General features: G+C 51.5%; 1 protein-coding gene across 1 annotated transcript in view; it reads left to right on the forward strand.

Moving 5' to 3' along the window:
- The first annotated feature begins 3,344 nt into the window (after positions 1-3,344).
- Positions 3,345-25,394, forward strand: part of LOC140193661 (glycogen phosphorylase, muscle form-like) — a 154,729-nt gene continuing 132,679 nt past the window's right edge. Inside the window, exon 1 of the mRNA XM_072250818.1 lies at positions 3,345-3,669. Within this exon, the coding sequence (XP_072106919.1) occupies positions 3,427-3,669 (243 nt within the window). The 5' untranslated portion in view covers positions 3,345-3,426. The remainder of the gene's footprint in view (positions 3,670-25,394) is intronic.

Here is a 25,394-nt window from a genome sequence, read left to right on the forward strand (position 1 = left end):
GGGTTCCGGCCCGAAACGTCGACTGCACCTTTTCCTACAGATGCTGCTTGGCCTGCTGCGTTCACCAGCAACTTTGATGTGTGTTGCTCCCCCGGGCGCTCCGGTTTCCACCCATCGTCCAAAAAGACACATGGGCTCGGGGCTAGTAACCCATAACCGCACGGGCAAGTTGTGGGCAGTCCACAACCGCAAATCGCAAGCCACCTGTCTGACGGTATGTTTCCACCGTCATATACACTGGCAGCATTTTCCGGCTGAATCCTATCGAATGATGAAAGGCCTCCACGGAGAGACGCTTCATATGGAGAGGGGAGTCTAGGATCAGAGGACACAGCCTCAGACTAGAGGGGGCGTCCTTTCGGAACGGAGATGAGGAGGCATTTGCTTTAGCCAGAGGGAGGTGAATCTGAGTGGAATCCTTCGCCGCAGGCGGCTGTGGAGGCCGAGTCACTGGGTATATTTAAGGCGGAGGTCGATAGGTTGTTGATTGATCAGGGCATGGAGGGATACAGGGGGAAGGCAGGAGATTTGGGGGGGTGGCTGAGAGGAAAATTGAATCGGCCGTGATGAAATGGCGGAGCAACCTCGATGGGCCGAATAGCCTGATTCTGCTCCTATACCTTATGGTCTTCATGAGGAGTGTACTGCCAATAATAATGCAAATCTCCCCCCCCCCCACTTCAATTACTGCACCGTAAACGTTTTGCACCACTTCTTATAATTCTGTTGATGCGGTAAATACCTCGAAGTTCAAAAGTTCAAGGTAAAATGTATTATCAGCCTGCACTCGGGTCGCCACGTACAGCCCTGAGATTCTTGTTCTGCGGGCAAGCTCGGCAAAACTGTAACCACGGTCTGGTAAGCTGTGAGCGTCAGGAACCGTAAACCAACTGCAGTCAATAAATAACGAGCATGAAATGACAAGATAAACGGGTCCTTAGCGAGTGTAGCAATCCCCTTTTGTTCGGGAGCCTGATGGTTGGGGGGTAGTAACTGTTCCTGAACCTGGTGATGCGAGTCCTGAGGCTCCTGTACCTTCTACCTGATGGCAGCAGCGAGAAGAGAGCACGGCCTGGGTGGTGGGAGTCTCCTCTTTCCTATGACAGCCTTTCAAGAAGATGTGCTCAATGGTTGGGAGGGTTTTACCCGTGAATCCGCTCCCTTCTCACAAACACGAGAGATGCTGGAAATCCGAGCGAGACACAAGTTCGCTGGGTGAACTCAGCGGGCCAGGCAGCGTCTTTTTTTTGGGGGGGGGGTGAAGTACGGTCGACGTTTCGGGCCGAAACCCCTTCGGCGGGACTGTACTTTAATTTCCACACATGCTGCCTGGCCTGCTGAGTTCCTCCAGCGATTTTGTGCGTGTTCCACAACGCCTTTTATAGGATTTTCTCCCCGCGCTCAAAGGCGCTGGTGTTCCCATACTGGGCCGCGATGCAGCCAATCAGCACCCTTTCCACCACCCTAGAAGTTTGCCAAAGTTTTCGATGACGAATCTTCTGGTGTCTATTTTTATTTATTTATGCACATTCTATTCCATATCTGTACTTTATCTTTAAGTTTTATATAATTTCTTTATAATTGCCGAATGTTTGCCTGCCGCGCCAACTTGCCGCTGCAAATTCCTAATACGTATATGGCGAATAAAGTTGATCGTCCTTGGACAACGCGCCCCTAAGCTGCCGGTCGGTGATTTTACCCTAGGAAGCAGAGGTTGGCGGGTTCAATCCGCACACGGGGATCAGAGAGCCCCGTGATAAAGTTTGCGTCGGACACCACCCGAGATACATCCCCTCCCCCGTCCAGCAACGGCGCGGTCGCCACCGCCCGAAACACACACACCCTCCTCTTTCCACCACCCCGTCCACCAAGTGACCGCAGTGCGCACAGACCGAGCTGCGGCGGATCGCCCAGTTGTCACCATCCCTGCCGAGGGCGAACGGCGTCCCGGGGGGGAATTGACTTTAACCACAGGTCAAAAACCGTGTGGAGTCCAACGCGCCGGCGTCTCCTCCCGTCAGAAAGTCGGCGGGTCCGACACGACTTGGCCGCCCCTCGTCCTCCCCCCTGCGGATTGCCGCGGGTGGAAATCCCGCCGCGTGTTTGCCCGATCGCCGCGACAATAACACTGTGCTGTCAGAATAAAACCAGTGGGTTATTAGCAGTAAAATGTTTTGTAAATTGCAACACAACCATAACGCGTCTCGGGGGCAAAGCGCCTTCGAGGCAACGAAAGTACGAAATGATTATATTGCGTTCCTTGCCACACTCTTTGCATTCAAGCCATACACCGGATCCAGCTGCAAGCTAACGCCGAGAATCAGTGCCACGATCCGAGTGCATCCCCTCCTCTCTAACCCGCTGCGAAATGATAGTTTGCATTCGGAGGTGGTTTGATTTCGGATTTATTTTTCTTCTCTCTCTGCCCGCTCGCCGCCGGCGCACTTGCAATGAGAGTTGGTCGCGGCCCGCCGCTGGCACCTTTCCATCGTTGGCATTAAAGATGCGACATGCAGGCGATTTTTAAATAGCTCGCCCTTTTCCGTGCCCTTCCTGGAGCTGCAGCCCCGCTCCTCCCGAGGACGTGAGGGAATGCACGCTCGTCCGCCGGCACCCCGGAGCTGGGCTGTCAATCAGCGGCTGGCCGTCGACCGCGGATGCGGAACCTAAAAGGCTGGACCCGGACTCTCTTGAGCCAGTGGTGGAAGGGCGGCCACTAAGCACATTCTTATCCGTTATGGGACATCCTCTCCTTTCGCAGGCTCTCCGCTGTCACAGGATCGTTACAGAAAATATTTCCTACCAAATGCAACAAGCATAAACAACGTTTCATCTCTGTGTTGCGGGAGAACACATATCTTAGTACAACAGTCTCTGCTTCATTACTTCGTACATTATTATTGTGTATATTATTATTAGTTGTGTTCGCACATTGCATTCTTAAAGTGTGTTTTTAATGTTGCTGCGGTAACGAAAGAAATTCTCTCTCGGGATCAATAAAGTCCTTATTATTATTAGTCGCAGTAGTGGGAGCAGTCCCTGCGAAGGGGACTACAACTCCCAGAGTCCATCGCGGGAAGAGGGCGGGATTAAGGTGACGCGCTCTGAGGAACGTGGGCTCGGGTGACGCCACACCTCAGTGGAGGGGCGGGGCCAAGAGCGGCACTGAACGGATCGAGGAGCGAACTGATTGGCCGCGGGGCGGGAGGTGGGCGGGGCTCGTCGTCCGGGAGGCCCGTGACGCACCGAGGGCGGGGTCTTCCCGTTGAATATTGATGAGGGGGTGTTGCATATGCATGAGGCGGCGCGTTGAATATTAATGAGGGGGGTTGGCGGCGGCCGGGGTGCAGTCGCTCGCTCGGCGTCGCCGCTAACGGTTTGGTTTGGTCCGGTCTCTCTCTCTCTCTCTCCGCCCAGCAGGCAGACATGTCGCGGCCGCTGACCGACCTGGAGCGCAGGAAGCAGATCAGCGTGAGGGGGCTGGCCGGCGTCGAGAACGTCTCCGACCTGAAGAAGAACTTCAACCGGCACCTGCACTTTACGCTGGTGAAGGACCGCAATGTGGCCACCCCCCGCGACTACTACCAGGCGCTGGCCCACACCGTGCGCGACCACCTGGTCGGCCGCTGGATCCGCACCCAGCAGTACTACTACGAGAAGGACCCCAAGGTGAGGGGGCTGGGGTACCGGAGGGTCACTGGGGGGGTAGGTATCGGGGGATATCAGAGGGTCAGGTGGGGTAACAGAGGGTCACTGGGGGTACCAGAGGGTCGGGGGGTGTATCAGAGGGTCACTCAGGGAGTGGGTATCGGGTGATTTCAGAGGGTATGGGGAGGTACCAGAGGGTCACTGGGGGTGGGGATCAGAGGGTCACTGGGGGGTAAGTGGGGATCAGAGGGTCACTGGGGGTAGATGGGTCAGGTGGGGTAACAGAGGGTCATTGGGGGATGTTGCTACCAGAGGGTTACTGGGATGTTGGGGATCAGAGGGTCACTGGGGGTAGGTGGGTACCAGAGGGTCACGGAGGGGTGTTGAGTATTGGGGTCACTGGCGGGTGGGTATCAAAGGGCGGTGGGGTGGAGTGCAACACCTGGAGAGAGGGGAGAGGGTTTGCCAGTGGGCACCGGATTATGGTGTGACATGCAGGAAGGGGTTGCCACTGGGGTTGTGTGATGAGCAGAGAAGGTGTGTGGTGTGATACCTGGGATGGAGGGTCCCAGTGGGTACTGGGGTGTGGTGTGACCTGTGAGGAGGGGGCTGCTAGTGGGCACTAGGGTGTGGTGTGACCCCTGGGGGAGGGGGCTGCCACTGGGCACTAGGGTGTGGTGTGACCCCTGGGGCAGAGGTGCCAATAAGCATTGGGATGAGGTGTGACCCCTGGGGCAGAGGTGCCAATAGGCATTGGGGTGAGGTGTGACCCCCCCCCCCGGAGGAGGGTGCTAATGGGCACTGTGTACAGTGAGACACGCAAGGAGGGTGTTGCCAGTGTGGTGTGGTGTGACACACTTTATTTGGATATTCGTGCAAAGGAGGGGTTTAGAGGGATGTGGGCCAAACACAGACAAATGAGATTAGCTTCTTGGGAATTTTGGTTGGTATGACTAGTTATGAGCAAGGGCTGTTTATGCTCTACGACTATAACCCCTGGAGGTGGGGAGTTGCCTGCGGGCACTAGGGTAGGCTGGGTGGGTGCTGCTGGTCTGGGATGACAGTCGTGGAAGCTCGATTCCAGACCTCAACCCCAGGGCAGTGAACTCTTTGGCATGGTGTTCTGGTGCAGTTGGACACTGGATGTCGCAGTGGGGTGCTGCAGACAGGCATAGCATACGAGGGGTGGGCTCTGGCCCTGGGACAGGAGGGCACTTACCCTGACCTCATGGTATAGAAAAAGAATCAAGCCATCGAGCCTGCTCCATTATTCGGTCATGGCTGACTTATCATCCCTCTCAACCCCATTCTCCTGCCTGCTCCCTGTAACCTTTGTCGCTCTTACTAATTAAGAACCTATCAGCCTTTGCTTTAAGCACGTTCAATGACTTGGCCTCCTCAGCCGTCTGTGGGCGAGAATTCCCACAGATTCACCAGCCTCTGTCTAGCGAAACTCCTCCTCAGCCTCTGTTCCGAAGGGATGATTGTTGACTGGATGTTGGCACTGGCGAGTGTAGACCAGCACAGTCGGGCATCGGGACCAGGCATCGACACTGGGACGTGGGCCTGAGACAAAGAGAGCCAAACACCCGCAGGGCACCAGGAACGAGGAGCCAGTGGTAGTTCTGGCCACTGGTCATTGAGACCGAGACAGCAGCATCGAGAGACAGGAGCTGATTGTCGTAACTCGGACTCTAGCACCGAGCGCCAGTACTGGGGACCGCAGAAGCTGACGTTAGTCTCAATCGCCCTAGAGTAGCGAGGCAGTTAGCACAATTCCTTTCTAACACCAGCGATCACTGGCTGGGGTTCGATTCACGCCGAGATCTTTAAGGAGCTTGTATGTTCTCCCGGTGACTGCGTGGGTTTCCTCCAGGTGCTCCTGTTTCCTCCCACAGTCCAAAGATGGCGGGTTAGGCTTAGTACTTTGCAGGTACGTTATGTTGGTGACACTTGTGACCTGTCACCACAGCTACTTGGACTATTCCTTTCCTCACCCCTGTTACTTGTGGGATGAGGCTTTTCATTCCACAGCAAAGGAGATGTCCTTTTGTCCTTTTTTTTCAATGAAGGAGGCTTCCCTTCCTCCACCATCAATGCTACCCTCAACTGCATTTCTTCCATTTCGCACACGTCTGCTCCCACCCCATCCTCCGGCCACCCCACCAGGGATATGGTTCCTCGTGTTCTCAGCTACCACCCCAACAGCCCCCGCGTCCAGCACACAATTCTCCGGAACCACCGAGCACATCTTTCTCTCCAGCGCCCCCCCGACCCACTTTCTGCTTTCCGCAGGGATCGCTCCCTATATGACTCCGTTGTCCGTTCGCCCCTCCCCACTGATCCCCATTGACTGTTAGCCTCAGCAAACCGTCCTGGGTCATGCACGGAAGAAGACTTGCGGTGGCTGTATAAAGCCTGGGTCGGGCACCGTGCACCTCCCCTGGCACTGTACCCGTGGGAGGATACGCTGCCCTGGGAAGCATTCTGCTGCGGGTTCAGTGCTGAGGTTCCTCGAGCTCCAAAGGTCACATTGTGAGGCAAGATTACACCAAGTAGCTTGTATTTCCTGGATCATAGAAGGTTAAGGGTCAATATGACTTTTATTTTTAGCCCTGCAAATGCTGCGGATTGGGCAGATCCTTCTTTTTACTGTTGGGGCTGACTGTTACAAGCAGAACTTTAAAATCAGACTCCAGTTCCTTTTAAAGTTGCAAAGGGAGGAATAGGAAGGAGTATAATTAGACTGTTCAGCCGGTCGACTCTGCTCTACCACTCCATTCCTCTCTACCCCACTCTCCTGCCTTGATGCCTTTACTAATCAAGAGCCTGCCAACCTTCACTCTACATACGCCCAATGTCTTGGCCTCCACATTCGTGCGTGGCAGTGAATTCCACAGGTTCAGCACCCTTCGAAAGGGACATCCTTCCATTCCGAGACTGCGTCCTCTTGTCCTGGACTCCCCCACTATTCGAAACGTCCTGTCTACGTCTGCTGTATCTCGGCTTTTAGTGCACAATGGGCCTCGGTGAAATTCCCCTCCTTCTTCTAAACTCCAGTGAGCCATGGTACCTTAACCCTTTCCTTCCTGGGATAATTCTTGTGAACCTCCTTCAGACCTTCTCCGGTGCCAGCACGTACAGAGCCCAAAACTGCTCACAGTAAGGCCATAAGACATGGGAGCAGAATTAGGCCATTTGGCCCATCGAGTCTGCTCTGCTATTCAATCATGGCCTGACTCTTTTCCCCCCTCCTCCTTCTGCCCATAACCTCTGCTGCTGTGTCCAACCAAGAACCGATCAAACTCTGCCTTAAATACACAAAGACCTGGCCTCCACAGCTGCCTGTGGTAACATATTCTGCAAATTCACCACCTTCTGGCTAAAGAAATTTCTCCACGTCTCTGTTTTAAATGGACCTGAGCCTGTGCCCTCTTGTCCTAGACTCTCCCACCAAGAGGAAACATCCTTTCCACATCTAGGCTTTTCAACATTCGAAAGTTTTCAATGAGATCCCACCCCCCACCCCATCCTTCTAAATTCCAGCAAGTACAGACCCAGAGCTATCGAACGTTCCTTGTATGATAACCCTTTCATTCCCAGCTGAGCTGTCTTAGCTGTATTTTAAGCCCTTTTTAGATTTCAAGCCATTCGAAGGAATGCATTATTGAAGTTATAGATTTGGGTTCTTCAGACCTTTTAGAATATTTGCTCGCTGGCATTTAGGGCAACCATCAGGGTCCTCCAGCTCTGTCCTTGGCCCCGACTCCAGCCAACATGAGCTCTCCGTGTCGCTGAGGCACGCCAAGCCCCCAGACCCTTCGATTGGGTTGTGGGCCCCCCGCCCCCACCCCGGAGGCATTTTAGATGAGACCACCTTTATTTTTCACCTGCACGCCAAAACAGCAGGTTCCGAAGTTGCGCTGAGGGGCAGCCTGCAGGTATCGCTGTGCTTCAAGCACCGACGTAACATGTCCACAACTTAACTGGTACGCCTTTGGAATGAGGAGGAAACTGGAGCACACAGGGAGAGCGTTCAAACTCTTTACGGGCCTATAGAGTTGGTGCTATAAAGTGTCATGCCCTGCTTAGAATCTGCGTGAATCCCATTTGCCCAGACTAGGTCTGAATCCTTCTATGTCTTGCCCAGTTAAAAAAGCTCAAATGCTATCGAAATGTATCTGATGACACAACCATTGGCTGTGTTTTTCTCCCGCTCGGTGCAGAACGAGCTGCCAGTGCCAGTGGCGGACTTGGGGTCGATTGTAATGTTTACCTAGAACACTGCAGTCCCTCCAGCCCACGATTTTGTGCTGACCCTTTACTAAGATCAGTCTAGCCCCCTGTGTTTCTATCAAATCAAACGGTTCAATTTAATAACGGAGAGTGTATACGGCATACAGCCTGAAATTCTTACTCTTCCCAGACAGCCGCGGAACAGGGAACCCCAAAAGGGTGAATGACAGCAACATCAGAGCCCCCCCTCCCATGCACAAGCAGATCCTCCCCCCTCACTCGCACCAGGAGAAGCACCAACCCCCCTCACACCCCCCAACCATGCAAGCAATAGCGAAAGCCCCCCTCCATCGAAAACTCCAGTGCATAACCCAGCACGTCAATATCTCAGACATGAGCCTATCTAAAAATTTCTTAAACGTCCCTAGTAGTCTGCCTCTCTACTACGTCTGGCAGGGCGTTCCACTGTCTGCATTTAAAAAAAAACACCTCTTACATCCTCTCTATACTTTCCACCAATCCCCTTAAAATTCTGCCCCCTATTACGAGGGATTTGGTAGTAACATGGCTGGGGTTTGAAGGGCTTGTGATTCTGGTGCAGGTAGAAGACTAGGTCGGCATGGACTAGATGGGCCAAAGAGCCTGTTTCTATTCTGTAGTCTAGATCTGACCTCTTTTTTTATTATTATTGATACACTTTTGCTGGCCAAGAATGTGAAAGGCCCTGATGCAAATGCAGGCTGTCTATGCACCAAAGCCCCCTGTGATGTCACCCGAGAAGCTAATGCAGTCTGCTTGGAGAGACAGACAGGCGCACGGACCCATGCACACTTTTCATCCATCGGCCTCCGGGCGACCACCCAGAAACAGAAAGCTGCTCCTCCTGAAGGTCATTCAGGGAACATCAGCCACTGAGCTGTCGCTGAAGCCGATTTCAGCACAGCACGCCCTGTTTGGGATGGCTGAGGATATCGCTTCTCCTGCTGCCTTTTCCCCCACCCCACCACCCACACCCCCTAAATCTCAGCCTGCACCAGCTACATCACAGGCACATCTTGGGAAGGCTCGTCTGTGTGTATGTGAAAGAGAGGCAGGGAGATGAGGTGAAGGGAAACAAGGGGTGTGAGAGAGAGAGGGAGGTGGGGAGGTGTGTGTGTGAGAGAGATGAGGGGAATTAAGCTGTGTGTTTGTGAGAGAGGCAGGGAGCTGGGGAGATGTGTGTGTGAGAGAGAGAGAGGCAGGGAGTTGGGGCGATGTGTGTGAGCGAGAGAGAGACGCAGGGAGCTGGGGAGATGTGTGTGTGTGAGAGAGAGAGAGAGAGAGGCAGGGAATTGGGGCGATGTGTGTGAGCGAGAGAGAGAGAGACACAGGGAGCTGGGGAGGTGTGTGTGTGAGAGAGAGATGAGGGGAGTCAAGATGTGTGTGAGAGGGAGCTGGGAAGATGCGTGTGAGAGATGAGGGGAATTGATGTGTGTTTGAGAGGGAGGTGAGGAGATATGTGTGAGGGAGGTGGGGAGATGTGTGAGAGATGAGGGGAATTGCGGTGTGTGAGAGGGAGGTGAGATGTGTGTGAGAGGGAGCTGGGGAGATGTGTGTGAGAGGGAGCTGGGGAGATGTGTGTGAGAGGGAGGTGGGGTGATGTGTGTGAGAGGGAGCTGGGGAGATGTGTGTGAGAGGGAGGTGGGGTGATGTGTGTGAGAGGGAGGTGGGGTGATGTGTGTGAGAGGGAGGTGGGGTGATGTGTGTGAGAGGGAGGTGGGGTGATGTGTGTGATAGATGAGGGGAATTGAGGTGTGTGTGAGAGGGAGCTGGGGAGATGTGTGAGAGATGAGGGGAATTGAGGTTTGTGTGAGAGGGAGCTGGGGAGATGTGTGTGAGAGGGAGGTGGGGTGATGTGTGTGATAGATGAGGGGAATTGAGGTGTGTGTGAGAGGGAGGTGGGGAGATGTGTGAGAGATGAGGGGAATTGAGGTGTGTGAGAGGGAGGTGACGAGATGTGTGTGAGAGATGAGGGGAATTGAGGTGTGTGTGAGAGGGAGCTGGGGAGATGTGTGTGAGAGGGAGGTGGGGAGATGTGTGAGAGATGAGGGGAATTGAGGTGTGTGTGAGAGGGAGGTGGGGAGATGTGTGAGAGATGAGGGGAATTGAGGTGTGAGAGAGGGAGCTGGGGAGATGTGTGTGAGAGATGAGGGGAATTGAGGTTTGTGTGAGAGGGAGCTGGGGAAATGTGTGTGAGAGGGAGGTGGGGAGATGTGTGAGAGAGATGAGGGGAATTGAGGTGTGTGTGAGAGGGAGCTGGGGAGATGTTTGTGTGAGAGGGAGGTGAGGAGATGTGTGAGAGAGGGAGCTGGGGAGATGTGTGTGAGAGATGAGGGGAATTGAGGTGTGTGAGAGAGGGAGGTGGGGAGATGTGTGAGAGATGAGGGGAATTGAGGTGTGTGTGAGAGGGAGGTGGGGAGATGTGTGAGAGATGAGGGGAATTGAGGTGTGTGAGAGGGAGCTGGGGAGATGTGTGTGAGAGAGATGAGGGGAATTGAGGTTTGTGTGAGAGGGAGCTGGGGAGATGTGTGTGAGAGGGAGGTGGGGAGATGTGTGAGAGATGAGGGGAATTGAGGTGTGAGAGAGATGAGGGGAATTGAGTGTGTGAGAGGGAGCTGGGGAGATGTGTGTGAGAGAGATGAGGGGAATTGAGGTTTGTGTGAGAGGGAGCTGGGGAGATGTGTGTGAGGGAGGTGAGGAGATGTGTGTGAGGGAGGTGAGGAGATGTGTGAGAGAGATGAGGGGAATTGAGGTGTGTGTGAGAGGGAGGTGAGGAGATGTGTGAGAGAGATGAGGGGAATTGAGGTGTGAGAGAGGGAGCTGGGGAGATGTGTGTGAGAGATGAGGGGAATTGAGGTGTGTGAGAGGGAGCTGGGGAGATGTGTGAGAGATGAGGGGAATTGAGGTGTGTGTGAGAGGGAGGTGAGGAGATGTGTGTGAGAGATGAGGGGAATTGAGGTGTGTGAGAGGGAGGTGAGATGTGTGAGAGATGAGAGGAATTGAGGTTTGTGTGAGAGGGAGGTGAGGTGATGTGTGTGAGAGATGAGGGGAATTGAGGTGTGAGAGATGAGGGGAATTCAGTGTGTGAGAGGGAGGTGGGGAGATGTGTGAGAGATGAGGGGAATTCAGTGTGTGAGAGGGAGGTGGGGTGATGTGTGAGAGAGATGAGGGGAATTGAGGTGTGTGTGAGAGGGAGGTGAGGAGATGTGTGTGAGAGATGAGGGGAATTGAGGTGTGTGAGAGGGAGGTGAGATGTGTGAGAGATGAGGGGAATTGAGGTTTGTGTGAGACGGAGGTGAGGTGATGTGTGTGAGAGATGAGGGGAATTGAGGTGTGAGAGATGAGGGGAATTCAGTGTGTGAGAGGGAGGTGGGGAGATGTGTGAGAGATGAGGGGAATTGAGTGTGTGAGAGGGAGGTGGGGTGATGTGTGTGAGAGATGAGGGGAGTTGAGGTGTGTGTGAGAGGGAGGTGGGGAGATGTGTGTGAGAGATGAGCAGAATTGAGGTGTGTGTGAGAGGGAGGTGAGGAGGTGTGTGAGAGATGAGGGGAATTGAGGTATGTGTGAGAGGGAGCTGGGGAGATGTGTGTGAGAGATGAGGGGAATTGAGGTGTGAGAGAGGGAACTGGGGAGATGTGTGTGAGAGATGAGGGGAATTGAGGTGAGAGAGGTGAGGGGAATTGAGTGTGTGAGAGGGAGCTGGGAGGTGTGTGTGAGAGGGAGGTGGGGTGATGTGTGTGAGAGATGAGGGGAATTGAGGTGTGTGTGAGAGGGAGGTGAGGAGATGTGTGTGAGAGATGAGGGGAATTGAGGTGTGAGAGAGGGAGCTGGGGAGATGTGTGTGAGAGAGATGAGGGGAATTGAGGTTTGTGTGAGAGGGAGCTGGGGAGATGTGTGTGAGGGAGGTGAGGAGATGTGTGTGAGAGATGAGGGAAATTGAGTGTGTGAGAGGGAGGTGAGGAGGTGTGTGAGATGAGGGGAATTGAGGTATGTGTGAGAGGGAGCTGGGGAGATGTGTGTGAGAGGGAGCTGGGGAGATGTGTGACAGATGAGGGGAATTGAGGTGTGTGAGAGGGAGCTGGGGAGATGTGTGTAAGAGGGAGGTGGGGAGATGTGTGACAGAGATGAGGGGAATTGAGGTGTGTGAGAGGGAGCTGGGGAGATGTGTGTGTGAGAGATGAGGGGAATTGAGGTTTGTGTGAGGGAGCTGGGGAGATGTGTGTGAGAGGGAGGTGAGGAGATGTGTGTGAGAGATGAGGGGAACTGAGGTGTGTGAGAGGGAGGTGGGGAGATGTGTGAGAGATGAGGGGAATTGAGGTTTGTGAGGGAGCTGGGGAGATGTGTGAGAGATGAGGGGAATTGAGGTTTGTGTGAGAGGGAGGTGGGGTGATGTGTGTGAGAGATGAGTGGAATTGAGGTGTGTGAGAGGGAGCTGGGGAGATGTGTGTGAGAGGGAGGTGGGGAGATATGTGTGAGGGAGGTGAGGAGATGTGTGTGAGAGGGAGCTGGGGAGATGTGTGTGAGGGAGGTGAGGAGATGTGTGTGAGAGATGAGGGGAATTGAGGTGTGTGTGAGAGATGAGGGGAATTGAGGTGTGTGAGAGGGAGCTGGGGAGATGTGTGTGAGAGATGAGGGGAATTGAGGTTTGTGTGAGCGGGAGCTGGGGAGATGTGTGTGAGAGGGAGGTGGGGAGATGTGTGAGAGATGAGGGGGAATTGAGGTGTGTGTGAGAGGGAGCTGGGGAGATGTGTGTGAGAGATGAGGGGAATTGAGGTGTGTGTGAAAGGGAGGTGAGGAGGTGTGTGAGAGATGAGGGGAATTGAAGTATGTGTGAGAGGGAGCTGGGGAGATGTGTGTGAGAGATGAGGGGAATTGAGGTGTGAGAGAGGGAGCTGGGGAGATGTGTGTGAGAGATGAGGGGAATTGAAGTTTGTGTGAGAGGGAGCTGGGGAGATGTGTGAGAGAGATGAGGGGAATTGAGGTTTGTGTGAGAGGGAGGTGGGGAGATGTGTGTGAGAGGGAGGTGGGGAGATGTGTGAGAGATGAGGGGAATTGAGGTGTGTGTGAGAGGGAGGTGAGGAGATGTGTGTGAGAGATGAGGGGAATTGAGGTATGTGTGAGAGGGAGCTGGGGAAATGTGTGTGAGAGATGAGGGGAATTGAGGTGTGTGTGAGAGGGAGGTGAGGAGGTGTGTGAGAGATGAGGGGAATTGAAGTATGTGTGAGAGGGAGCTGGGGAGATGTGTGAGAGATGAGGGGAATTGAGGTGTGAGAGAGGGAGCTGGGGAGATGTGTGTGAGAGATGAGGGGAATTGAAGTTTGTGTGAGAGGGAGCTGGGGAGATGTGTGAGAGAGATGAGGGGAATTGAGGTGTGAGAGAGATGAGGGGAATTGAGGTTTGTGTGAGAGGGAGCTGGGGAGATGTGTGTGAGAGGGAGGTGGGGAGATGTGTGAGAGATGAGGGGAATTGAGGTGTGAGAGAGGGAGCTGGGGAGATGTGTGTGAGAGATGAGGGGAATTGAGGTGTGAGAGAGGGAGCTGGGGAGATGTGTGTGAGAGATGAGGGGAATTGAGGTGTGTGAGAGGGAGCTGGGGAGATGTGTGTGAGAGATGAGGGGAATTGAGGTTTGTGTGAGAGGGAGGTGAGGAGGTGTGAGAGATGAGGGGAATTGAGGTGTGAGAGAGGGAGCTGGGGAGATGTGTGTGAGAGAGATGAGGGGAATTGAGGTGTGTGTGAGAGGGAGGTGAGGAGGTGTGAGAGATGAGGGGAATTGAGGTGTGAGAGAGGGAGCTGGGGAGATGTGTGTGAGAGAGATGAGGGGAATTGAGGTTTGTGTGAGGGAGCTGGGGAGATGTGTGTGAGAGGGAGGTGGGGAGATGTGTGAGAGATGAGGGGAATTGAGGTGTGTGTGAGAGGGAGGTGAGGAGATATGTGAGATGAGGGGAATTGAGGTTTGTGTGAGAGGGAGCTGGGGAGATGTGTGAGAGGGAGGTGAGATGTGTGTGAGAGGGAGGTGGGGAGATGTGTGAGAGATGAGGGGAATTGAGGTGTGAGAGAGGGAGCTGGGGAGATGTGTGAGAGATGAGGGGAATTGAGGTGTGAGAGAGGGAGCTGGGGAGATGTGTGAGAGATGAGGGGAATTGAGGTGTGTTGTGGGGTGATGGGAGCAGTCTGAGTCAAGTTTATAGTCAGGAATATGTGCAGCAGCATCACAGGCACATTGGGTTGAAGTTCACATTTATCTATCAGATATACATCGAAACATTCTGTGAAATGCATCATCTGCGTTTAACAGCCAACACAGCCAAGGATGTGCTGGGGGGTGGGGGCCCACAAGGGTCGCCACCAGAGCAGGAGCAGAATTCGTGTGAAAACAACACGAACACAGATTCCACACAATCGTTACATGCGAGATTTCTCGGTCGCGGGCGATGTGGGGAGGTGTGATTGCTGGGGTTAAGGGTGGAGGGGGAGGGTACAGTGTGTGGGATGAAAACTGGGAGTCAGTCGATCACAGAGGGATGAGGGGAGAGATGGAAGAGGGGTGTAGGGGCAGAGATACAGGAGGGAGAGCTGGAGTCTTGCCTGGGTGAGACATGCAGTATTCATCAAACCTGGTCTGTTGTTTTCACCTCACATGAGTGTATATGGGAAAGATGAGGAAGCTTTGAAAGTTCAAAGTAAATTTTATTATCAGAGTTCATGTGTGTCTCCGTATACAGCCCTGGGATTCATTTTCCTGCGGGCATACTCAGCAAATCTTTAGAATGGTAACTGTAAACAGAATCAACCAGAATGCAGACGATGACAATCTGTGTGAATGCAAATATAATAAAATATAAATACACAAATAGCAAATATAAATAGATAGCAATGACTAATAAGAGCATGAGATAACGAGACAGAGTCCTTAAAGTGAGATTGCTTGTTGTGGGAAAGGAGTATGGATGGCCTGGGTGGTGGGGGTCTCTGATGCTGCTTTCCTACGACAGTGTTTCATGTCGATGTGCTCAATGGTTGGGAGGGCTTTACCCGTGATGGACTGAACCGAATCCACTGCCTTTTGTAGGATTTTCCACTGAAAGGCATTGGTGTTTCCGTACCAGGCTCTGAGCCAGCCAGTTAGTGTTCTCTCCATCTACACGACTATAGAAGTTTGTCAAAGTTCTTGATGACGTGCCAAATCTCCGCAGGCTCCTAAAGTGGTGCTAAGGTGGCCTACCAGGATGCTGCCTGGATGAGAGGGCTTGCCTTACGAGGACAGGTTGAGCGAGCTGCGGTCTTACTGCTCGGAGCAAAGGACGATGAGAGGTGACTTGATGATGGGACGTATAGATCAAGCAGATCACCAGAGACTTTTCCCCAGGGCAGAAATGGCTGATACGAGGGGGAAGTAGAGGAGAACGTCAGGGGTCAGTTTCTTTTACAGGGAGAGTGCGTGGCACGTGCTGCCGGGGGTGGGGATGGAGGCAGATACAGGTGGGTGCGTGAACGAAAGAACAACAAGGGCTGCATAGGAGGAAAGCTTCAGACTGAGCCTGGATAATAACCGTTTTGTATATACAGCACTTTCTGCACGGAGGATGATGTGCCGTACAACAGGGTGGCACGTTGGTGCAGTGGCTGGCACAGCGCTTTGCAGTACCAGCGGCCCGGGTTCAATTCCCACCCCATGACCGCGTGGGTTTCCTCCGGGTGCTCAGGTTTCCCCCCCACACACAGGCCAGAGACGTCCCGGTTGGCAGGCTAGTCGGTGGTGGTAAATTGGTTAAGTTGGGGAATCGCTGGGTGGCGCAGCTCGGAGAGCTGGACGGGCCTATTCCTCAGGATACAAATATGAGAATAAAATAAATATAGACAGCTGTGGAAATAAAACGCAAAGGTCTTTAAATAAAATTGACAAGGTCAGCAGAGCATGGTGGGCTTGAAGGGCCTGTGCTGTACAGGTCTATATTCCAGCTAAGGCAGCACCACAAGCTCACTCCTGTAACGGTGGGGTATAGGAGAGCCAGTGACCTTCAGCGTAAGGTGAACTGGTTGCCTGATACCCGGGGTGGCTGCCTTCCGAAGCCCCCTGACCTTTGCAGAGCTTGGAAGGGAACTATTTTTACTCAGGGGATGCTGTGGGAGGCGGGTACCCTTCCTCTTGCCCTGCCATGCTCAGCGGTCCTGGCCCTGGGCAGGATGAGACGGGCTGAATGTCAGGGGTCGCGGCTTCTCCTTGCCTTGCAGTTAGTTGCTGATTGCTGCTCGGCATTCGGGCACGCTGGCAAAGCGAACTCGGCCGTTGGCTTGCGTCCAGTCAAACAGGTCAGCTTCCATGTTCACAAATTTCTACATTCAGCTAATAAAGTGGCCCCTGAGTGTACGCTTGTGGTCTTTTTTTTTCTCTGTTGCCCATCCACTTCAGAGACGCTGTTGTAATGTGTGGCTATTTGAGTTACTGTCGCCTTCCTGTCAGCTTGAACCAGCCTGGCCGCCGTTCTCCTCTGACCTCTCCCATTGACGAGGCATATTTGCCCACAGAACTGTTGCTCACTGGAGTTTTTTTTTGCTTTTGCACCATTTAAAAGGGGTGATTGATAAGTTTGTGGCCTAAGATGGAGTCAATTTTAGAAAACCTAGCACATTTATTTTTCCTACATTTGCACACTTAGTCCAGCGGTCGAGGAGCATACGGATCCCTTCTTTGTAGAAGTCGGCATCTTGAACCTCCAGAAAGTGGTCCACCGCAGGGGTGATTGATAAGTTTGTGGCCTAAGGTAGAAAGAGATGAGTTATTAACTTCAAACTTTCTGCATTTTCACTCAGGGTTGAACTGCGCGTGTACGTAACAAGAGCTGTATAACTCATCTCCTTCTACCTTAGGCTGCGAACTTATCAATCACCCGTGCTGTGGACCTCCTGGAGGTCTGAGACGCTCTCGTTACATGCACATGCGGTTCAACTCTTTGAGTGATAATGCAGAAAGTTTGAAGTTAATAACTCATCTCCTTCTACCTTAGGCCATGAACTTATCAATCACCCCTGCTGCGGACACTCTCTGGAGGTCCAAGATCCATATGCTCCACGACTGCTGGACTAAGTGTGTTCATGTAGGAAGGGACTATGTTGAAAAATAAATGTGCTAGTTTTTCTAAAACTGACTCCTTCTACCTTAGCCCATGAACATATCAATCACCTCTCATTTGTGAACTCTTAGACACTGTTGTGCATGAAAATCCCAGGAGAACAGTATTTGCTTCTGTAGAAATACCTACCTAACCACTAACTCCTCCCACCCACCCGTCTTTCTCTGTGCCTGAAACCTAAGTCCCAAATCGTACTGGTTGACAGGGCTGAAAGCCTCGACTAGATCTATGCAGTGGCCAATTTATTAAGGTCCTTCTGTACCTAATAAAGTGGCCACATTGTATGTTCTGGTCTTCCACTCCTGTAGCCTGTCCAAGATTCGACGACTTGTATGTTTAGAGATAATCTCTTCTGCACATTGCTGTTGTGATGTGTGGTTATTTGAGTTGCTGTCACCTTCCTGTCAGCCTGAGCCAGTCTGGCCATTGTACTCTGAATATCTCTCATTAACAAGGTGTTTTCACCCGCAGAACTGCCACTCACTGGATGTTCTGTGTTTCTTTGCACCATTCTCTGTAAACTCTAAGAGACCTGTTGTGTGAAAATCCCAGGAGATCAGCAGATTCTGAAATACTCGAGTCACCCCATCTGGCACCAACAGTCATTCCATGGTCCAAGTCACTTGGATCACCTTTCTTTCCCTCATTCTGATGTTTTGGTCTGAACAACAACTGCACCTCTTGACCGTGTCTGTGTGCTTTGATGCTTTGAGTTGCTGCCACGTGATCGGCTGGTTAGATATTTGCATTAGAGAGCAGGTGTACCTGATAAAGTGGCCACCGAGTGTTACATGTCACCATATCCAACCCTGAGATTCATTTTCATGCAGGCATTTGCAGGAAAGTAGAGAAATACAATAGAATTTATGAAAAATATACGTACACAAAGGCTGACAAGCAACTAATGTGCAAAAGAAGCAAATAGTGAAAATAATGAAAAAGTAAATAAATAATACTGAGAACATGAGAGTCTTTGAAAGTTGGTCTGTAGGTTGTGGAATCAGTTCAGTGTTGAGATGAGTGAAGTTGCCCACACTGGTTCAGGAGCCTGATGGCTGTAGGGCAATAACTGTTTCTGAACCTGCCGGCGTGGGACTTGAGTCTCCTGTTGTTGCCATCATGGTGGTACAAGAGGAGAGTGTGGCCCGAATAGTCATAGTCATACTTTATCGATCCTGTGGGAAATTGATTTTTGTTACAGTTGCACCATAAATAATTAAATAGTAATAAAACCATAAATAATTAAATAGTAATATGTAAATTATGCCAGGAAATAAGTCCAGGACCAGCCTATTGGCTCAAGGTGTCTGACCCTCCAAGGGAGGAGTTGTAAAGTTTGATGGCCACAGGCAGGAATGACTTCCTATGACGCTCTGCGCTGCATCTCGGAGGAATGAGTCTCTGGCTGAATGTACTCCTGTGCCCACCCAGTACATTATGTAGTGGATGGGAGACATTGTCCAAGATGGCATGCAACTTGGACAGCATCCTCTTTTCAGACACCACCGTCAGAGAGTCCAGTTCCATCCCCACAGCATCACTGGCCTTACGAATGATGGGGTCCTTAATGATGGATGATGCTTTTGTATGTCGGCACTCCTTGGAGATGTGCCCAGTGGTGGGGAAGGGCTTTGCCTGAGATGGATGGCGGTCTCTGAGTTGCCGTCAACTGTCCTGGCCGGCGTTGTCAGTGAGCCTGCTCCCTCCTTTCATTGCAGGTCATGGTCCCCACCCCCTTTTGAATTTCTCGGTAATATTTAGCGACACTTGCTAAACTGTTCCTTTGGTCACTCAGCAATTAGAGCCGCTACCTTGCAGGACCAAAGGCCCTGAGTTCAATCTGACCCCCCCCCCCCCAACCAAGCTATCCGTGGGGAGAGTTTGTATGTTCTCCCTGTGACTGTGTGAGAACTCCACTTTCCACAGATGGGTGGCTTGGTAGGTTTAATTGCCCCTAGCGCACATGTGCGCAGGGATGTGGTTGAGGGGGTGGGGGAAACTATAGAATTGATAGGACTACGGCAGACTGTGTTATATAGGGGAATTCCCTGTGAGCTGGCACAGATCGATGGGCTGAATACCCCCCCCTTAAGGAACGTACAGAGCTGCGTCACCCTGAAGTGTGCTGGGAACACGCGTAGCTAGGGTCCATTTGGGGTGGGGGCCAGCATTGCACAGGACTTCCAAAACAATCGCTCTCTGTCTGGGGAGGTCTCTATGGTGTCCCCTGAAAGGGACAGGAAGAGGGAATTGGAATTTGCCAAGACCTACCCACTGCTGGTCGCTGCCTCTGTGACTCTGTGAACATAGAGCAATGCAGTATCAGCCCTACAGCCCACAATGTTGTGCCAGCTTTCAACCTACTCTAAGAACAATCGAATTTTTCCCTCCTACATGACCCTCCATTTTCCTGTCATCCTATGCCCATCTAAGAGTCTCTTAAATGCCCCTAATGTATCAGCATGCAACGTGATGCCTTTCCTGCAGCAAACTAAACTACTAACAGTTCTACTAGATATACTCTTCCCGGACTACGACCACTGCAACCTGCAGCCTGGGATTTCCCGCCGGGAGGAGTGCTTTTCAACCGTCTGTATGACCTGGCGTTTCTGCGGCATCCAGAAACGTTCGGCGAGCTGGACACTCGAGAATGCAGGCCATCGCTGGGGCCGAGAACGGATAATGAACCGATCGAAGCACCAAGCCAGGTTAAAAATAAGAGATGAAGGTGTCAAGGGCGAGGGCAGGGGACGAACTGGCGTTCAGCTCACTACCCGGGGAGACATTACTCGCCTCAGCGCTAAACTGACCCTGAAGCTGTGGCCTGCAGCCGTGGGCTCCTGGACTGGCTTCACTCGCCTGGCCGGCAGCCATCGAGTTGCCAGACTGGCTGCCGCGCGGAACTGGCTATGTGGCTGCGGGCCTATTTTCAAAGACTCTGCAATTCATTTTCTGTGGACTGCCTGTTTGCTTTTTTTTTACTGATTTCATGATTTGTTCCTTTTTCCCATGTTGGATTTATGACTGTCTCTGTGGTGTGCATATTCTTCACGAACTTCTGTTGTTTCTTTGTCTTGTGGCTGCCTTTAAGAAATGACTCTGAATGTTATCTATGGTATACATTGATAATAAATGAAAGTTTATTATTTATTCATAATCTTTGAGCCACCGCCCCTGGCAGGGTGTTCCACCGCTCTTTGTGTTTTTAAAAAAACTTACCTCTGACACCCTCCCATAATTGCCTTAAAATTATACCCTCTGGTATTAGTCATTTCCACCCTGAGGAAAAGTCTGGCTGTCCACTTAATCTGTGAGTCTTATCATCTTGTACACCTCTATCAAGTCACCTCTTATCCTCTCTCACTTCAGTGTGGAAGAGAACTAGCTTTTTCAATGTGTCCTCTGCATTCTTTCTGAAGCTTTCTGAACTGAGGCGGCTAGAACTGAACAGAATACTACAAGGGTGGTCCAACCAGGGTTTTATAGAGCTGCAAAATTACTTCGCTGGTCTTGCACTCAATCCCCCGACTAATGAAGGCCAACACCCCCTGTCAACAGGGAAAGCAACTTCAAGGGATCTATGGATCTGGACCTCTGAATTGTTAAGGATCCTGCCGTTAACCCCGTAGCCTGCCCTCAAGTTCAAAGTCTGTGCCAAAACAAGAGTGCCTTCTCAGTAGGTCACCACCTCGGGCACGTCATAGACACGATGTAAGTCTGCAGATGCTGGAAAACCAAAGCAAGACGTATAAAATGCCGGAGGAGCTCAGCATCGATGGAAGTGAACGAGCAGTTCTGGGCTGAGACCCTTCTTCAGGAGTGAGGGGGAACGGGGGAAGACGCCAGAATAAAAGGAGGTGAGGGGAGGGGAAGGAGGCTGGCTGGAAGGTGATGGGTGAAGCCAGGTCAAGGGCTGGAGAAGAAGGAATCAGACTGGACTCTTGGAAAGAGGGAAGCCATACCGATCTAAGTCACCCATTTTTTAATTGGGACAGGCCATTCTGGGAGATCTGTCCCACATGGCCCAATATCCACTTTAAAAGTTTGGGATTAACTGAAGGCAAGGCTGACAGTTCCATTAAGAGTTTCTCTGGTGCGGTTAAACCATGGTCCCAACCTTGGTTAAATGCATAAAATCCCAGTGGGTGCTTGTCCCTGGGTGTGCTGGGCTGACATTTATCCTGTAACAAGGTAAAAGTAATGGATCATTTTGTCAATTACCTGCCCCTGATGTCCTGGCAGCACTGCAGTGACTTAGCTTCCCAGATATTTCATTGGCCGCAGTGTGTGCTTTGGGATGTGCCAAGGTAGGGAAGGGTGCTATGCAGGCCGTATCTGCAGCCAATTTGGCAGGAGATGGGCCGTTTCTCGGCTGTGGGCATCCCAGCCCCTAACCAAGCAAGATCTCCAGCAGTGAGCGCACATTCGGAATATTGTGTTCAGTTCCGATCGCCTCGTTATAAGGATGTGTAAGCTTTAGAGAGGGTGCAGAGGAAATTTACCAGGATGCTGCCTGGATTTCAGAGCATGTCTTATGAAGTAGGCTTGAGCGAACCAGGGCTTTTCTCTTTGGAGTGAAGGAGGATGAGATGTGCCTTGATCGAGGCGTACAAGATTCAGGTTTAATATCACCGGCATACTTGTGATATTTGTTGACTTTGTAACAGCAGGACAATGCAATAAATAACAGAGGAAAAAGACTGAATTACAATAAGTATATATTAAATAGTTAACTGAGTAGTGCAAAAACAGAAATAAAAAAGTAGTTAGGTAGCGTTCACGGGTTCAATGTCTGTTCAGAAATGGGATGGCAGATGGGAAGAAGCTGTTCCTGAATCGTTGAGTGTGTGCCTTCAGGCTCCTGTCCCTCCTCCCTGATGGTAGCGATGAGAAGAGGGCACGTCCTGGGTGGCGTAAGATGATTAGTGGCATAAACTGAGTGGATAGCCGGGGAGTTTTCCCCACAGCAGAAATGGCCGATACTTTAAAAGCACGAGAGGTCTGCAGATGCCGGAAATCTTTCAATCCTGGAGGAGGCTCATGGCCCGGAATGTCAACTGTTTACTCTTTTCCATGCTGAGCTCCTCTAGCGTCTTGTGTGCATTGCTGAGCATAACCTTAAAATGTTTGGGAGAAAGTATAGGGGGGATGTCAGGGGCAGGTATTTTTCTCACACAGAGAATGGTTGGTGTATGGAACGATGGTGGAGGCAGATACATTAGGGGGATTTAAGAAACTCCCAGGTAAGCACAGGGATGATAGAAAAATAGTCATAGTCATAGTTATACTTTATTGATCCCAGGGGAAATTGGTTTTCATTACAGTTGCACCATAAATAATAAATAGTAATAGAACCATAAATAGTTAAATAGTAATATGTAAATTATGCCAGTAAACTATGAAATAAGTCCAGGACCAGCCTATTGGCTCAGAGTGTCTGACCCTCCAAGGGACGAGTTGTAAAGTTTGATGGCCACAGGCAGGAATGACTTCCTATGACGCTCTGTGTTGCATCTCGGTGGAATGAGTCTCTGGCTGAATGTACTCCTGTGTCCACCCAGTACATTATGTAGTGGATGGGAGACATTGCCCAAGGTGGCATGTAACTTGGACAGCATCCTCTTTTCAGACACCACCGTGAGAGAGTCCAGTTCCATCCCCACAACATCGGATGAGTTTGTTGATTCTGTTGGTGTCTGCTACCCTCAGCCTGCTGCCCCAGCACACAACAGCAAACATGATAACACTGGCCTCCACAGACTCGTAGAACATCCTCAGTATCGTCCGGCAGATGTTAAAGGACCTCAGTCTCCTCAGGAAATAGAGATGGCTCTGACCCTTCTTGTAGACAGCCTCAGTGTTCTTTGACCAGTCCAGTTTATTGTCAATTTGTATCCCCAGGTATTTGTAATCCTCCACCATGTCCACACTGACCCCCTGGATGGAAACAGGGGTCACCGGTACCTTAACCCTCCTCAGGTCTACGACCAGCTCCTTAGTCTTTTTCACATTAAGCTACAGATAACTTTGCTCACACCATGTGACAAAGTTTCCTACCGTAGCCCCGTACTCAGCCTCACCTCCCTTGCTGATGCATCCAACTATGGCAAAGTCATCCAAAAACTTCTGAAGATGACAAGACTCTGTGCAGTAGTTGAAGTCCGAGGTGTAAATGGTGAAGAGAAAGGGAGACAAGACAGTCCCCTGTGGAGCCCCAGTGCTGCTGATCACTCTGTCGGACACACAGTGTTGCAAGCACACGTACTGTGGTCTGCCAGTCAGGTAATCAAGAATCCATGACACCAGGGAAGCATCCACCTGCATCGCTGTCAGTTTCTCCCCCAGCAGAGCAGGGCAGATGGTGTTGAACGCACTGGAGAAGTCAAAAAACATGACCCTCACAGTGCTCGCTGGCTTGTCCAGGTGGGCGTAGACACTGTTCAGCAGGTAGACGATGGCATCCGCAACGCCTAGTCGGGGCTGGTAGGCGAACTGGAGGGGATCTAAGTGTGGCCCGGCCATAGTCCGGAGCAGCTCCAGAACAAGTCTCTCCAGGGTCTTCATGATGTGGGAGGTCAATGTCATTGAGGCCGCTGGGGCGCGGCGTCTTCGGCACAGGGACGAGGCAGGACGTCTTCCACAGTACAGGAACCCTCCGGAGCCTCAGGTTCATGTTGAATACATGGCGAAGTACTGCACATAGCTGAGGGGCACAGGCTTTGAGCACCCTGGTACTGACACCATCCGGTCCTGCAGCCTTGCGTGGGTTAGTGGGTTACATGGGAGGGGAATATGTTAGATTGATCTTGGAGTAGGTTAAAGTGTTGGCACAACATTGTGGGCTGGATGGCCTGTACTGTGCTACATTTCAGTGTTCTGTGTATCACTTGGAGCCTTTATCAAAGACTTTTGGGGATTGGGTAACGGAGGGCTTCTGATCGTAGAACTGGAGTTCTGAAACTGGTCAACTACTTGCATTAGTAACATACTAATCCCGTGTAAACCCTCCCTCTGATTACTCCTGCCCTCGCTCTGGGAGCCCTATTGTCTCGCTGTTGTCTCAGCCGCACAGTTTTCGAATGACTCGAGCCCCCACCCCCGACCCACCAGTACTGCATTGGGATGGACCGTCACCCTCCGCAGACCAGCGCCAAGCAACGAGCGAGATGTCCTCCACCTCAAGAAACGGCTGCCAACGGATTTCTTGCCCGTCCTCGTAATGTAAGCTGATACTCTGCAAGTCAGAGAAAGTGCCGGCACCATTAAATCATCGCTGGAAACGTTGCCAAGAAACTGCAGCTCAGCCGAACAGCAAATGGCTTCTGCAATGAGTCAGGGCTTTGCCTGATGATGCTTAAGGACTTCAAAGTTCAAAGTAAATTTATTATCAGAGTACGTGCATGCCACCCTGAGATTAATTTTCTTGCAGGCTCTCACAGTAGGTACAAAGGAAGGCAATAGGGTCGATGAAAGACAGACAAACAACCGATTTGCAAAACACAAACTGTGCAAATACAAAATAATAATAATTAGAATCAGTCAGAATCGGAATCGGGTTTAATATCACTGGCATATGTCGTGAAATTAGTTGACTTTGCAGCAACAGTACAAAATAATGGAGGAAAAAACTGAATTATTGTATATATGTTAAATTAAGTAAGTAGTACTAAAATAGAAATTAAAAAGTATTGAGGTAGTGTTCCTGGGTTCAATATCCATTCAGAAATCGGACGGCAGAGGGGAAGAAGCTGTTCCTGAATCGCTGAGTGGGTGCCTTCAGGCTCCTGTACCTCCCTCCTGATGGTAGCAATGAGAAGAGGGCATGTCCCGGGTGACAGGATCCTTCATGATGGTCGCCGCCTTTCTGAGACACCGCTCTTTGACGGTGTCCTGGGTACGATGGAGGCCGGTGCCCACGATGGAGCTGACTAAATTTGCAGCTTACTCTGACGAGCGCAGTTCCCTGAGGTGCGCTGGTGTTGGGTGTCAGCGGGGTGGAGACGTTGCTTCTGGTCCGCACAGGTTGTGGTCCTCCGGTGAGGGAGTCGAGGGAGGTACAGAGGCCCAGGTTCCGGAGCTTTTCGATCAGGACCTGCAGGAATGATGGTGTTAAATGATGAGCTGTAGTCAGCAAACAGCATCCCGACATCGGTATTTGTATTGTCTAGGCGATCCATGGCCACGTGAAGAGCCAACGAAATCGTGTCCACCATAGACCTATTGCTAATAAATAATATTGAGAACACGAGTTGTAGATTCCTTGAAGGTGAGTCCTTAGGTTGTGGAATCAGTTCAGTGTTGGAGTGAGTGAAGTGATCCAGGAGCCCTGATGTTGTGGGG

This window comes from Mobula birostris, unplaced genomic scaffold, assembly GCF_030028105.1.
Source record: "Mobula birostris isolate sMobBir1 unplaced genomic scaffold, sMobBir1.hap1 scaffold_686, whole genome shotgun sequence".
Lineage (NCBI taxonomy): Eukaryota > Metazoa > Chordata > Chondrichthyes > Myliobatiformes > Myliobatidae > Mobula > Mobula birostris.